This window comes from Oryctolagus cuniculus, chromosome 13 (genome assembly GCF_964237555.1).
Source record: "Oryctolagus cuniculus chromosome 13, mOryCun1.1, whole genome shotgun sequence".
Classification (NCBI taxonomy): Eukaryota; Metazoa; Chordata; class Mammalia; order Lagomorpha; family Leporidae; genus Oryctolagus; species Oryctolagus cuniculus.
In genome coordinates, this window is record NC_091444.1 from 38,508,032 (window position 1) to 38,522,806 (window position 14,775).

The 14,775-nt window shown below is 44.1% G+C and overlaps 1 protein-coding gene across 4 annotated transcripts in view; it reads right to left on the reverse strand.

The window, feature by feature from the left end:
• The window catches only part of WDR26 (WD repeat domain 26), a 56,629-nt gene that overhangs the window by 20,810 nt on the left and 21,044 nt on the right, over positions 1-14,775 (reverse strand). For all 4 annotated transcript variants that reach the window (XM_017347765.3, XM_017347764.3, XM_051820596.2 and 1 more), the window contains exon 7: positions 8,241-8,379. In XM_017347765.3, the coding sequence (XP_017203254.2) occupies positions 8,241-8,379 (139 nt within the window). The remainder of the gene's footprint in view (positions 1-8,240; positions 8,380-14,775) is intronic.

The window sequence follows — 14,775 nt, forward strand, 5'->3', positions numbered from 1 at the left end:
TGGCTTTGTCTGGATATGTCATGTAAATGGAATCATATATGATGTGGTGTCTTGTAATTGGCTTCTTTCACTTTGCACAATATAAGGTTCATCCATACTGTAGAATGTATCAATTATTTCAGTCTTTTGTATTGCTGAGTAGTATTCTACCTTACACAGGTACTGTACTTTGTCTACCCATCCATCAGTTGATGAACATCTGGATCACTGCTATTTTGTGACTACTATGAATACTGCTAGGAGTATGTATGAGTTTTGAAGTGGGACATGTTTTTGTATCTCTTGAGAACAGACACAGGAGTGGAATTCCTAAGCCATACACTAACTCTGTGTTTAATATTTTGAGGCACTGTCAGTTTCCCAGGTGGTTGCACCATTTTATGTTCCCACCAAAGAAACCACTTAGTGCTAATCAACCTGAGCACATAAAAAAAAAAATCTCATTTTGGGGGCTGGCGCTGTGGCGTAGCAGGTAAAGCCACCACCTGCAGTGCTGGTATGCCATATGGGTGCTGGTTCGAGACTTGGCTGCTCCACCTTTTTTTTTTTGGAAAGATTTTATTTATTTTATTTGAGAGTTAGAGTTACAGACAATGAGAGGGAGAGACAGAGAGAAAGGTCTTCCTTCTGTTGTTTCACTCCCCAAACGGCCGCAATGGCTGGAGCTGCACTGCAGAAGCCAGGAGTCAGGAGCCTCCTCCTGGTCTCCCATGTGGTTGCAGGGGCCCAAGCACCTTGGCCATCTTTTACTGCTTTCCCAGGCCATAGCAAAGAGCTGGACTGGAAGTGGAGCAGCCAGGACTAGAACCAGTGTCCATATGGAATGCCGGTGCTGCAGGTGAAGTATTAACCTACTGCGCCACAGCGCCGGCCCCTGCTCCACTTCTGATCCTGCTCTCTGCTATGGCCTGGGAACACAGTAGAAGATGGCCCAAGTCTTTGGGCTACTGCCATCTACGTGGGAGAACTGGATGGAGTTCCTGGCTCCTGTTTTCAGCCTGGCATAGTCCTGGCCACTAAGGTCATTTGGGGAGTCAACCATCAGATGGAAGATTTCTCCCCCTCCCTAACTACCTTTCAAGTAAATAAACACGTTTTTAGAAAATTAATTAGGGAATATATAATGTGATATTTGGCTTTAGGAAGAGAACTTGGACAACAATGTGGAAGATTAGCACCAGAAGGCAGTGATACAAGATGAAGAAATCCACAATGGTCCAATGCCACAGCCATAGTTAACAGTCACTTTACTAAGAAATGAGGAACTATGCCAAGATGGTTAGGACTGAAAGAGATCAAAATGTTATTTTAGACATTAGTCTCAAGGCACACTGAGTCTACTTGAGCCTTGGAGGCAGGCAGATTCCAACAGCAATGACCTATTAGCAGATAGAAACCACTCTGGAACTAGTCTGATAAAATTAGGCTGCTGGGGGCTGGTATTGTGGCCCAGTGGGTAAAGTCATCAACTGCAGTATCAATGTTGGCATTCCATATTAGAGTGCCAGTTCTGAGTCCCAGCTGCTCCACTTCTGATCCAGCTTCCTGCTGATATGCTTGGCACAGGAGAAGATGGCCCAAGTACGTGGGCCCCTGCCACCCATGTGGGAGACCTGGATGGAGTTCCTGGCTCCTGGCTTCAGCCTATCCCAGTCCCAGCTGTTGTGGCCATTTGAGGAGTGAACTAGCAATGAAAGATCTCCTCCTCTGTCTCTTCGCCTTTTAAATAAATAAATTTTTTAAAGATTTGTTTTTTATTTATTTGAAAGAGTTACAGAAAGAGGCAGAGACAGAGAGAGTGGTCTTCCATCCACTGGTTCACTCCTCAGATGGCTGCAACTGCCAGAGCTGTGCCGATGCAAAGCCAGGAGCCAGGAGCTTCCTCCAGGTCTCCCACGTGGGTGCAGGGGCCCAAGGACTTGCGCCATCCTCCATTGCTTTCTCAGGCCATTGCAGAGAACTAGATCAGAAGAGGAGCAGCCGGGACCAGAACCGGTGCCCATATGGGATGCCAGCACCTCAAGACAGGGCTTTAACCTGCTGTGCCACAGTGCCGGCCCCTTAAATAAGTAAATCTTAAAAAAAAAAAAAAAAAAAAAATTAGGGGCCAGTGTTGTGGCACAGTGGGTGAAGTTGATGCCTACAGTGCTGGCATCCCAAACAGATGCCAGTTCGTGTCCCAGCTGCTCCATTTCCAATCCAGGTCCCTGACTGTGCATCTGGGAAAGCGGCAGATGACCTGAGTATGTGGGTCCTTGTCACCCAAGTCAGAGAGCGGGAACAAGCTCAAGCTCCTGGCTTTGGCCTCAGTTCTGACCACTGCAGCCATGTAGGGAGTGAACCAGCGAATGGAAGATCTGTCTCTTCATCCCTCTATGTCTTTCAAATCAATAAATTAATTTTTAAAAAATTAGGCTGGAAATTATTTTCTCCTCAGAAAAAAATTTTCTTCCCCCTGAGAAATGGATTATATTGTTTTGTTTATCCACTGGGCCCTAAGTTATTATTCATAAATTATCTATGTCCAAATCTCCATTGTTTTGACAAAACAGAAGTTAACATTGGAAGATTCTTTTTTGGGAAGGGAGGAAATAGGCATGAGATACTTGAAATTTAAAAAAAAATTTTTTTTGGACAGGCAGAGTTAGACAGTGAGAGAATGAGTGAGTGAGTGAGAGAGAGAGATCTTCCTTTTCCATTGGTTCACCCCCAAAATGGCCACCACGGCCGGCATACTGTGCCAATCTGAAGCCAGGAGTCAGGTGCCTCCTCCTGGTCTCCCATGTGGGTGCAGGGCCCAAGGGCCTGGGCCATCCTCCACTGCCTTCCCGGGCCACAGCAGAGAGCTGGACAGGAAGAGGAGCAACTGGGACAGAATCTAGCACCCCAATCGGGACTAGAACCCGGGCTGCTGGCACTGCAGGCGGAGGATTAGCCAAGTGAGCCGTGGCGCCGGCTGGCATGAGATATTTGGGTCAGATCAGTAGCATTGGGTCTAAGCAGCCTGCACAATTGTCTAAAGTCAAATCTGTCTAACTAGCTTAAGATTTTCCAGGAACAAACTTTGATTCACAACAGTGCTCCCTCCACATAACAAAAATTTGCTTAAGTGATGACAAACTCCTTTAACAGTATTCATTAACTCAAAAACTAATTGTGTATACTTAATAAAAACAAAAAAAAAAAAACAAACAAAAAAACCAAAAAAACAAAACATAAACCCATAAGAAAAAAAAAAGCTGGATACAAAGATATTTTAATACTATATCTTCAGAATTACAGTGTCTTTACCCTAACTTACTCAAATACCATATTCATGGTATCCACCAACTTTGCCTGGACTTTTGCGGAGGTATAGGTAAAATTCATTTTAAGGCAAAGGTTTGAAAAAAAGATTAAGGGAAACTGGGCATTGGAATCACATCAACTCAAATCTTAAGGTTACCTATGTACTATTTTCTATCCACTAAAGCATACATACACACAGTCAAAAACAGTCAATCTTCCTTATAACTTCTCAAATACTACTTGACCTAACAAAAATACTATCATATCAAAACAGTCCCAGATAATTCACTATAATAAAGCTATCTAAAAAGTATGGTCTCTAAAATCCTCTGTATTTCAGATTGGAATGTAAGTTAACTATTCATTTCTCCAGCTAATATGGCCTTTAAATCCTTTGTAAGTAACATCCATTACATTTTATATACCTAGGACTTTTACAAAAATCCTCCTGGAAACTCTGAGCTTATAAGCCTAAACTTGGGCCTGGTGTTGTGGCACAGTGGGTTAAGCTGCTATTTGTGATGCCCCGATCTGGTCTGAGTCCTGGTTGTTAAGTTCCCCATGCAGTTTCCTAATATGCCAGGGAAGGCAATGCAAGATGGCCTAAGTGCTTGGGACCCTTACCACCCACGAGGGAGACTAGGATGGGGCTCCTGGCTCATGGCTTCAACCTGGTTCAGACCTGGTTGTTGGAGCCATTTGGGGAGTGAGTCAGATCTGTCTCTCCTCTGTGGACTCCACCTTTCAAACTTAAAAAAAGGAAAAAAAAAAGTCTAAACTCTTCAGAAAATTAATACAAAAGGTCCTCTTTGAGCTGGCTACTATTTTTTTTTTTTTTTTTTTAATTTGACAGATAGAGTTAGACAGCGAGAGAAAGAGACAGAGAGAAAGGTCTTCCTTCCATTGGTTCACCCCCTAAATGGCCACTACGGCCGAAGCTACGCCGATGCGAAGCCAGGAGCCAGTTGCTTCTTCTTGGTCTCCCATGTGGGTGCAGGGCCCAAGCACTTGGGCCATCCTCCACTGCCTTCCTGGGCCATAGCAGAGAGCTGGACTGGAAGAGGAGCAACTGGGACTAAAACCTGGCACCCAATGGAATGCCGCTGCCGCAGGCAGAGGATTAACCAAATGAGCCATGGCGCTGGCCCCTGAGCTGGCTACTACTTTCTTCATTAGCATCATCCCAAATGATGCTACCAAAAACTCTTTCCCAAACCACCCAAATGACAAGCACATTCTCTTTTATTCAAAGGCAACTCCTAACTAGTTTTGCTCAAATAGTCCTTTACCTCTTCTCTTCAGCTAAGATGTACTATCTTACTTTCTTGATTAGTTCAAGAAGGGTCGTTCCTGTCCGCTTCTGCAGCACTCATTACACAATAACTACAGTGTATTATGTACTCAGTCTGTATGCAGCAGAAGACTTGGCACACAGTGGGGGCTTACTAAATGCTGGCTAAGCAAAGGGTGTTTCACAGACACTGATGCTAAGAAAAAAAACTTAAAAGCAGTTTTGATACTGCTGTCTTCCCTTTCAGACACTTTGCAAATAGTTGCAGAACGAAATGTAGGCGTACCTCATTTTTTGTGCTTTGTAAATATGGTGTTAACAAAACAAATTTAAGGTTTGTGGCAGCCTCGTATCAATCCACCAAGCCAATCTCTGGTGTAATTTTTCTAACACCTCAGATGACTGTTAATTTTTAGCAATAATTTATTTTAAAACTGAAGTATGTATGCTGTTTCTCTAGACATAATGCTCTTACAAATAGACTACAGTACTCACATTGTGTAAATACAACTTTTGTATGCCCTGAGACACAAAAAGAAAGCATGTGACTCGCTTAATTGTGACACATATTTTATTGTAGTGGTCTGGATCTGAACCTGCAAAATCGCTGAATGGGGCCTATGGAATCTCTCTTGATAGTAATCAGAGGCCATGATTTGATCTCAAACTTTTCCCAGCCCTACTTCCCACTCTTTGCCATCACTCACCCTATTCTCTTATTTTGAGGGGGTTGAAGGGAGAGGGGCAGTGAAGAGATGTTCTCTCTCTTCCTAGAACGCCCTTTTCTGGTCTCCATCTGTGTGATGGACCCACAGTAAAGCTCTAAAGAGGCACTTCCACCTGTGAAGAGCCTTTGCTCGCTTAATACTTATTGTAAAATGCTTATTTCATCGCATTATATTTCCTTTCTAAACTGTTCTGCTCCTCTCACAGGGGTTCTCAACCTGAGATCTACAGAAGGAGGTCAGAGACAGAATCACTGACTCTTAAAGAGGAAAAGTGTACATCTTTTATTAGCTATGGTCTGAAATTTGGTATTTACTTCCATCTTAAATGCAGGCAATTAACAAAGTAGTATTAAGTAATGCAAATACTAGGTATACTAAATTAGGCAGCATATTAGGCAGCATCAACAATTAAGTAAATGTACTAGGTGACTCTGCTAACAACAGAAATCTCAAATATTTTCATATATTATAGTTAGGCAGATAATCCTGAAATATTACTCTCATTACTACTTCAGAATTCTGGTAGTTATTATATCTGCTTATAGAATGTTTATTATTTGATATATAAATAAAGCAGTACCATATATTCTATCTTTGTACTATGTTGACAACTATACTTCAATATAATTGGATTTCCTTGGTAATTAATATGTATGTTTGGGTTTGCTATGTGTTTTGGTTTGTGTTTAAAAACATTATTCTGAGGGGGCATAGCTGGTAAAGCCCCCGCCTAAAGTGCCGGCATCACATATGGGCGCTAGTTCGAGACCTGGCTGCTCCTCCACTTCTGATCCAGCTCTCTGCTATGGCCTGGGAAAGCAGTAGAAGATGGCCCAAGTCCTTGGGCCTCTGCACTTTCATGGGAAGACCCAGAAGAGGCTCCTGGCTTTGGATCGGCACAGCTCCGGCCGTTGCATCCAAATGGGGAGTAAACCAGCAGTTTGGAGAACTCTCTCTCTCTCTGCCTCTCCTCCCTCTGTGTAACTCTGACTTTCAAATAAATAAATAAATCTTTAAAAAAATAAAAACATTAATCTGAGAAAGGTTCCATAGGTTCTCAAGATACAAAAAATAATGAACCCATGCTTTAGAGCTAAGTATTTGCCCTTTATCATTCACAGTACATTGCAAATACCCAAGACTTGCTGTATGTGCCAAAATTTGACTCTCTTCTTCAAAAAAATGTCCCATCATAACTCCTTTTCTTTCTTTTTTTTTTTTGACAGGCAGAGTGGACAGTGAGAGAGAGAGACAGAGAGAAAGGTCTTCCTTTTGCCGTTGGTTCACCCTCCAATAGCCACTGCAGCTGGTGTGCTGCGGCCGGCGCACCGCGCTGATCCGAAAGCAGGAGCCAGGTACTTATCCTGGTCTCCCATGCGGGTGCAGGGCCCAAGCACTTCGGCCATCCTCCACTGCACTCCCTGGCCACAGCAGAGGGCTGGATTGGAAGAGGGGCAACTGGGACAGAATCTGGCGCCCCGACCAGGACTAGAACCCGGTGTGCCGGCGCCGCAAGGCGGAGGACTAGCCTAGTGAGCCGCAGCGCTGGCCGTTTTCTTTAGTTTTTCAAAATATGAGTCCAAAACTTTAGCCTGGGCTAATATCACATTTTATTTTCTAAACTATTTACTTCATGACGGTAGGTGAATGACGTCTAAGTTAAATATGGCTCCTAAACCTATTTGGAGTCTTGTATTTCTTTGATACATGTTCAATTAGCTAAAAGCAATGAGGGGGCAGTCATTCTGGTGCAATAGGTTAAGCTGCCACCTGCAATGCCGGCAGCTCATGAGTACCAGCCTGAGTCCCAGCTACTGCACTTCCAATCCAGCTTCCTGCTAATGTGTTTGGGAAAGCAGTGGCACACAGCCAACAAATAAATTTTCAAAAAAAGATGAAAGGGGCTGGCGCAGTGGCACAGTGGGTTAAAACCCTGGCCTGAAGTGCCGGCATCCCATTTGGGCACCAGTTCTAGTCCTGGCTGCTCCTCTTCCGATCCAGCTCTCTGCTATAACCTGGGAGACCAGTGGGAGATGGCCCAAGTCCTTGGGTCCCTGCACCCAAGTGGCAGACCCAGAGGAGGCTCCTGGTTTTGGACTGGCGCAGCTCCAGCCGTTGCAGCCATCTGGGGAGTGAACCAGCAAATGGAAGACCTCTCTCTGTGTCTCTACCTCTCTCTGTAGCTCTGTCTTTCAAATAAATAAATCTTTTTTAAAAAAAAAAAAAAAAAAGATAAGAAAATGAAAATACTATCTTCTATAAAGCTATAGCTTACTGAGTTATAAAAAAAGACAAATCTGGGAGTGGGCACTTAGCCTAGTAGTTAAGACATTGGTATCCCATATCGCAGTGCTTGGATCTGACACCAGTTTCCTGCTAATGTCGACTCTGGGAGGCAGAGGTGAAAGCTCAAATAACTGTGTTCCTACCATTCTTGCAGGTAACATGGATTGAGTTCCTGGCTCCTGGCTTTTGGGGAATTAACCAGGACAGGAGCTCTCTTTTCTAACTTCTGATAAAACAGACATTGTTATTATTCTGAAAATTGAGTATTAAAGACATAAATTGGCAGAGACATTAATAGCAGTGGGTTTGGAATGGAAATTTTCTTTGCCATTTAGTAGCTGTGAGAGCCTAGGAATTTAACTTCAATCTCAGTTTCCTCATCTGAAAACAGATGTTAGCACCTCAGAAATTCAGAGGATATGATACTGCATGCACAAATTCAGCACACAATACATACTCAAAAATCTTGACATTGATCTATACGTATTATCTATACAACACAGGAAGAGTTAAAAGTCACAAAGACAACAAGAAACCTTAAAAAAGTTATACTATTTACATGTATGTACTTTAAAATATGCAAATCACTTAATTAGATTCATAGCTATCTCCTTTTGCAATCTCAACATTCATACTGGAGTACATACCGGATCAACTTGCCATATGATAACAGTTGTATCTTTTGATCCTGTTGCTAGTTTAGTGCCATCATTAGAGAATTTACAGAACCATACTTCATTACAATGCTCCGTGAGAATCTGCTGAGTATAACATGGGAATTGCCTCCTACAAGGAAATCACAAATAATTATTATTTCAAAACAGATTAGAGTAATAATTAAAAAGGTTAAACAACTGATAAAACTTTTTAGGAGATTACATCATAAACATTAAAAATAAGACTGAATGCATTTATAAACCTTAGGAATCAAGTTTATATTGGTATGTTGAAAACATGATATTGCTACCAGCAATTGCTACCAGCTGTGATGCAGGCAAACTAGTTTCACTTCTGGCTGCTCCACTTCCTATCCAGCTCCTTGCTAATGTGCCCAGGAAAGCAGCCCAAGTACTCAGACCCCTCCCACTTAAGTGGGAGACCCAGGAGTTCCAGGTTCCTGGAATTTGCCTGGCCCAGCCCCAGCAGACGCAGCCATTTGGAGGGTGAACCAGTGGATGGAAGATTTCACTGTATTTTTGCCTTTCAAATAAATAAAAATGACATATTTAATAACAAAAAGACTATCTGGCCTGATTAAATAAATTTGTATATATAATTATTAATCAGGGCTTCATGTTTATATGTATACATTGGATGGCATCAGCTGGCTGTAGAAGAATAGTGTAACATTTCAATCTGAGTAAAATCTAGTTTAACTTTCATCAGAAAAGTAACTTGGTGCAATAAAAAGAGAATAGGCATTGCAGTGAGTCAGACAATATAATTCCGGGGCCTTTCTCAGTGATAAGCTTCGATGTCTTCAGACAGTTACTCACACCTCTGAACTTCCATTGCCTCCCTTACAAAAGGAGATTAGTATCTACCCAACAAAGCCCTTAGGGTTCTTGTAAGGATCAGAATTACAGCGAAAATTCCTGAAGTAGAAGAAATGCTTCACTGTGCTTGCTGACACTGGAGGGCAGCACAGATAAAGTGCAGTAAGGGCACAAGTTGCTGCACATAGAGTAAAGAAAGCTCAAGAAGAGCAGCGCAGCCTGACAGACTCAGCCATGTACTAGCTGCAATTCTGGAATATTTATTTGATCTCTTCAAAATCTCAACTTTCCCAACTATAAAATAAACATAATGGTATCTGTCTTAGATAACTTCTTATACAGAGACTGGCGCTGTGGTGCAGCGGGTTAACTCCCTGGCCTGAATTCCGGCATCCCATTTGGGCACTAGTTCAAGACCAGGCTGCTCCACTTCCAATCCATCTTTCTGCTGTGGCCTAGGAAAGCAGTAGAGGATGGCCCAAGTCCTTGGGCCCCTGCACCCACGTGGGAGACCCAGAGGAAGCTCCTGGATCCTGGCTTCAGACTGGCGCAGCTCTGGCCGTTGCGGCCAGTTGGGGAGTGAACCAGAAGATGGAAGACCTTTCTCTCTCTCTCTCTCTGCCTCTCCTCTCTCTGTGTAACTCTTTCAAATGAACAAATAAATCTTAAAAAACAAAAACAGCCAGTGCCGCGGCTCACTAGGCTAATCCTCCACCTAGTGGCGCCGGCACACCGGGTTCTAGTCCCGGTCGGGGTGCCGGATTCTGTCCCGGTTGCCCCTCTTCCAGGCCAGCTCTCTGCTGTGGCCCGGGAGTGCAGTGGAGGATGGCCCAAGTCCTTGGGCCCTGCACCCCATGGGAGACCAGGAGAAGCACCTGGCTCCTGCCTTCGGATCAGCGCGGTGCTGCCCGCGGCGGCCATTGAAAGGTGAACCAACAGCAAAAGGAAGACCTTTCTCTCTGTCTCTCTCTCTCTCACTGTCCACTCTGCCTGTCAGAAGAAAAAAAAAACAAAAAAAAAAAAACCCTGCTCCTACAAAGAGGAAATGAGAGGCTGAGATTATGAGTGTAAAGTACAAAGACGGGGGCTGGCATTGTCATTGTGGTACAGTGGGTTAGAGCCACAGCCTAGGATGCCCGCATCCCATATGGGCACCAGTTGGAATCCTGGCTGCTTTACTTTCAATGCAGCTCCCTGCTAATGTATCCTGGGAAGGCATACAATATGAGTGCAGCCTCTTCTCAGCCATCTGGGAAGTGAACCAGCAGATGGAAGATCTCTGTCTCTCCTCTGTCAAGTAAAATAAATCTAAAAATAAACAAACAATCAAAAAACCACGACTGACAAACACCCCAAAACCAAAAGAACCAAAAACACCAGAGATGCAGCCTGCCGGCTAGTACTTCTTAAATAACAGCTATTTTTTATATCAAGGCAACAGTTTTTGACTAACTTTATCCAGTTAAAGAGGAATAAGTTGCTGTGAAAATGACGGTCTCCAGTAAGCATTCACTTTTTAAAAAAATCATCCTATCCTTTTTTAGTCTCTACATCAGCACCATTCACTGAATCTTCCTGTCAGAGTGAAAATGAGGTAGCTCAGGGGCCGGCGCCTTGGTTCACTTAATATTCTGCCAGTGGTGCCAGCATCCCATATGGGCGCTGGGTTCTAATCCCGGTTGCTCCTCTTCCAGTCTGGCTCTCTGCTGTAGCCTGGGAAGGCAGTGGGGGATGGCCCAAGTGCTTGGGCCCTGCAGCCGCATGGGAAACCAGGAGGAAGCACCTGGCTCCTGGCTTCGGATCGGCACAGCACGCAGGCCGTAGCAACCATTTGGGGGGTGAACCAACTGAAGGAAGACCTTTTTCTCTGTCTCTCTCTCTCATTGTCTAACTCTGTCAAATAAATAAAAAAAAAAAAAAAAAAAGAAAATGAGGTAGCTCTAGCACACATGGCTACTGAACACCTGAATTGCAGCAGGTAATCTTATGATACCTGGTTTATTTAACACGAGTAACTTTTCATGTAAAAGCTCTATGTAGTTTCTGCTTACTATATGATCAGTACAGGTCTACATTACAAATTATTACATAAAAATCTATTTGGATAATAATGCATAAATTTTTCAATCTATCTTGAAAACAGTCTTCTTCATTTTTTTCACCAAATCGATTATTATGTTTTGTTGGGGCCAGCCCTGCACCACAGTGGGTTCAGTTACTTCCCGGGACACTGGAGTGCTGGCTATTCTGCTTCTGATCCAGCTCTCTGCTGATATGCGTGAGAAACAGCAGAGAATGGCTCAAGTACTTCAGTCCCTGCTGCCCATGTGGGAGATCTTAACAGAGTTTATGGCTCTTGGCTTCAACTTAGTCCAACCCTTGCTGTTGTGGTCATTTGGGGAGTGAACCAGATGGGAAGATCTCTCTCACTCCTTTTCTCCCTCCATTGCTTCCTCCCTTTATCTCCATCACTCTGCCTTTCAAAAAAATAAGTCTTAAAAAAAACTAGAGGAAGTATTATTATCCCCATTTTCACGAGGCTGATGGGGGCAAATAATGTAACAGATGTTATAAACCCACTAAGCAACCAAACTAAGACTGGAACCCATGGCTGACTCCGAGGCCACTTTTCTTTCCAAATTTTTGGAAAAAAAAAGTTTTTTTTTTTTTTGGACAGGCAGAGTGGACAGTGAGAGAAAGACAGAGAGAAAGGTCTTCCTTTGCTGTTGGTTCACCCTCCAATGGCCGCCGTGGCCGGTGTGCTGCGGCTGGCACACTGCGCTGATCTGAAGCCAGGAGCCAGGTGCTTCTCCTGGTCTCCCATGGGCTGCAGGGCCCAAGCACTTGGGTCATCCTCCACTGCACTCCCTGGCCACAGCAGAGAGCTGGCTTGGAAGAGGGGCAACCGGGACAGAATCCGGTGCCCCAAGGTGGAGGATTAGCCTATTGAGCCACGGCGACGGCCTGGAAATTTTTTAAAATCCAATTTTAGGGGCCGGCGCTGTGGTGCAACAGGTTAAAGCCCTGGCCTGAAGCACTGGCATCCCATACGGGCACCAGTTCTAGTCCCGGCTGCTCCTCTTCCAATCCAGCTCTCTGCTATGGCCTGGGATACCAGCAGAAGATGGCCCAAGTCCTTGGGCCTCTACACCCATGTGGGAGACATGGAAGAAGTTCCTGGCATTGGATCGGTGCAGCCATCTGGGAGTGAACCAACGGATGGAGGACCTCTCTCTTTTTCTCTACCTCACTCTGTAACTCTTTCAAATAAATAAAATAAATCTTTAAAAGGATCAGCTCTGCTCTGGCCGTTGCAGTCATTTGGGGAGTGAACCAGGGGAATGGAAGACCCCTTTCTCTCTGGCTCTACCTCTCTCTCTGTAACTCTTTCAAGTAAACACAAGAATTCTTTAAAGAAAAAAAAAACAATCTAATCAATAATTTCAATATTAGAAAGTTTTTCTTCTTCCTGTATTTATCAAGAGTAATGTCATTTAGTTAAGAGAAGAAGCACTTTATATCTAGTTATAAAATATACAATAATTCAAATGGCTGCAACTGACCAAGTAAAAAGATATTATGTAAAATTTGGGTGGCAAAAATACCTTAAAGGAAGGACTGGCTCATAATCAAAATGATAAGGTATGAACAGTCTACTGATAGTAACCAGTATCTGACAATCACTGACATAGTATTTGTCATAATTTAAAAAAATGTTTAATACTAATAGCCCAGTTTATTAAAAGCGTATTTTTAGATGTATATAAGTGGCAGTTAATATTTGCTTTCAAATAAATTTAAAATTTAGAATGGTTTTAAAAAAGTAGTACCTTTTGAAATACAATCTTTAAAATTGTTAAGAGTCTATAAATATATTACTCCTTAATGAATAAACATTAATATTTACAAAGCTACCTGTGGAAACATACTTCTATTGCTTGCTGCTGGAGAAAACACAAAATTATTTTTGAGGCCGGCGCCGTGGCTCAGTAGGCTAATCCTCCGCCTAGCGGCGCCGGCACACCGGGTTCTAGTCCCGGCCGGGGTGCCGGATTCTGTCCCGGTTGCCCCTCTTCCAGGCCAGCCCTCTGCTGTGGCCAGGGAGTGCAGTGGAGGATGGCCCAAGTGCTTGGGCCCTGCACCCCATGGGAGACCAGGAAAAGCACCTGGCTCCTGGCTCCTGCCATCGGATCAGCGCGGTGCGCAGGCCGCAGCACGCCGGCCTTGGCGGCCATTGGAGGGTGAACCAACGGCAAAAGGAAGACCTTTCTCTCTGTCTCTCCCTCTCACTATCCACTCTGCCTGTCAAAAAAAAAAAAAACGAAAAAAAAAAAATTTTTTTAAATAATCACTTTTTTTTTTAATTTGAGAGAGAGAGTTACAGAGAGGGAGAGAGAGAAAGGTCTTCCATTCACTAGTTCATGCCTTAAATGGCTGCAATGGCTAGAGCTGAGCCAATCCGAAGCCAAGAGCCAGGTGCTTCCTCCAGGTCTTCTCAGTAGTTCAAGGGCCCAAGCACATGGACCATCTTTTCAGTGCTTTCCCAGGCCATAAACAGAGAGCTGGATCAGAAGAGGAGCAGCTGTGATATGAGCCAGTGCTCTGTGGGATGCCGGGGCCACAGGCGGAGGCTCAGCCTACTATCTCACAGCACCAGCCCCCGTCCCTTACTTTTCAAACTTAAGCAAAAATTATATATAAAAAATTATATGTACACAAACTGTGAAAAATAGAAACTGGATACAATCTAATGAATACCTTTCAGTATCCATCAAGATTTTTAAAAAGTCACCATTAATTCTCATTCCTCCAGAGGGAAAGAGGGGATACCTGTTATTTAGATTTCCAAGCTAAGATTTAATTTCTTTTTTTTTTTTTTTTTTTTTTTTGACAGGCAGAGTGGACAGTGAGAGAGAGACAGAGAGAGAAAGGTCTTCCTTTGCCGTTGGTTCACCCTCCAATGGCCGCCGCTGCAGCCGGCGCACCGCGCTGATCCGATGGCAGGAGCCAGGAGCCAGGTGCTTTTCCTGGTCTCCCATGGGGTGCAGGGCCCAAGCACCTGGGCCATCCTCCACTGCACTCCCTGGCCATAGCAGAGAGCTGGCCTGGAAGAGGGGCAACCGGGACAGAATCCGGCGCCCCGACCGGGACTAGAACCCGGTGTGCCGGCGCCGCAAGGTGGAGGATTAGCCTATTGAGCCACGGCGCCGGCCCAAGATTTAATTTCTAAAAATATCTTTGTAGGGGCCAGCACTATGGCTCAGTGGGTTAAGCCATTGACAGTTGCTCCACTTCAGATCCAGCTCCCCGCTAATACATCTGGGAAGACGATGGAGGATGGTTCAAGTGCTTGGGCCCCCTGCCATTCACGTGGGAGACCAGGGTGGAGTTCCTGGCTCCTGGCTTCAGCCTGGCCGAGACCTGGCTGTTGCGGCCTTTTGGGGAGTAACAGCGGATGAAACATCTGCTATCTCCCTGTGGCTCTGCCTTTCAAATAAATAAACCTCAAAAAATAAAATAAAATAAAAAGGTTTAGAAAGGTCAAGAGTATAAACTGGAAGTGATATTCAATTTAATAGAGGCTGTTCGACACCAACATCAGCAACAGGTCTGGTGCTGGGTTAGCTGCTCAAGTTCTAGTGCCACAGAAATCTGAAGACTGAAAGAAAAGGAAGGATACATACAT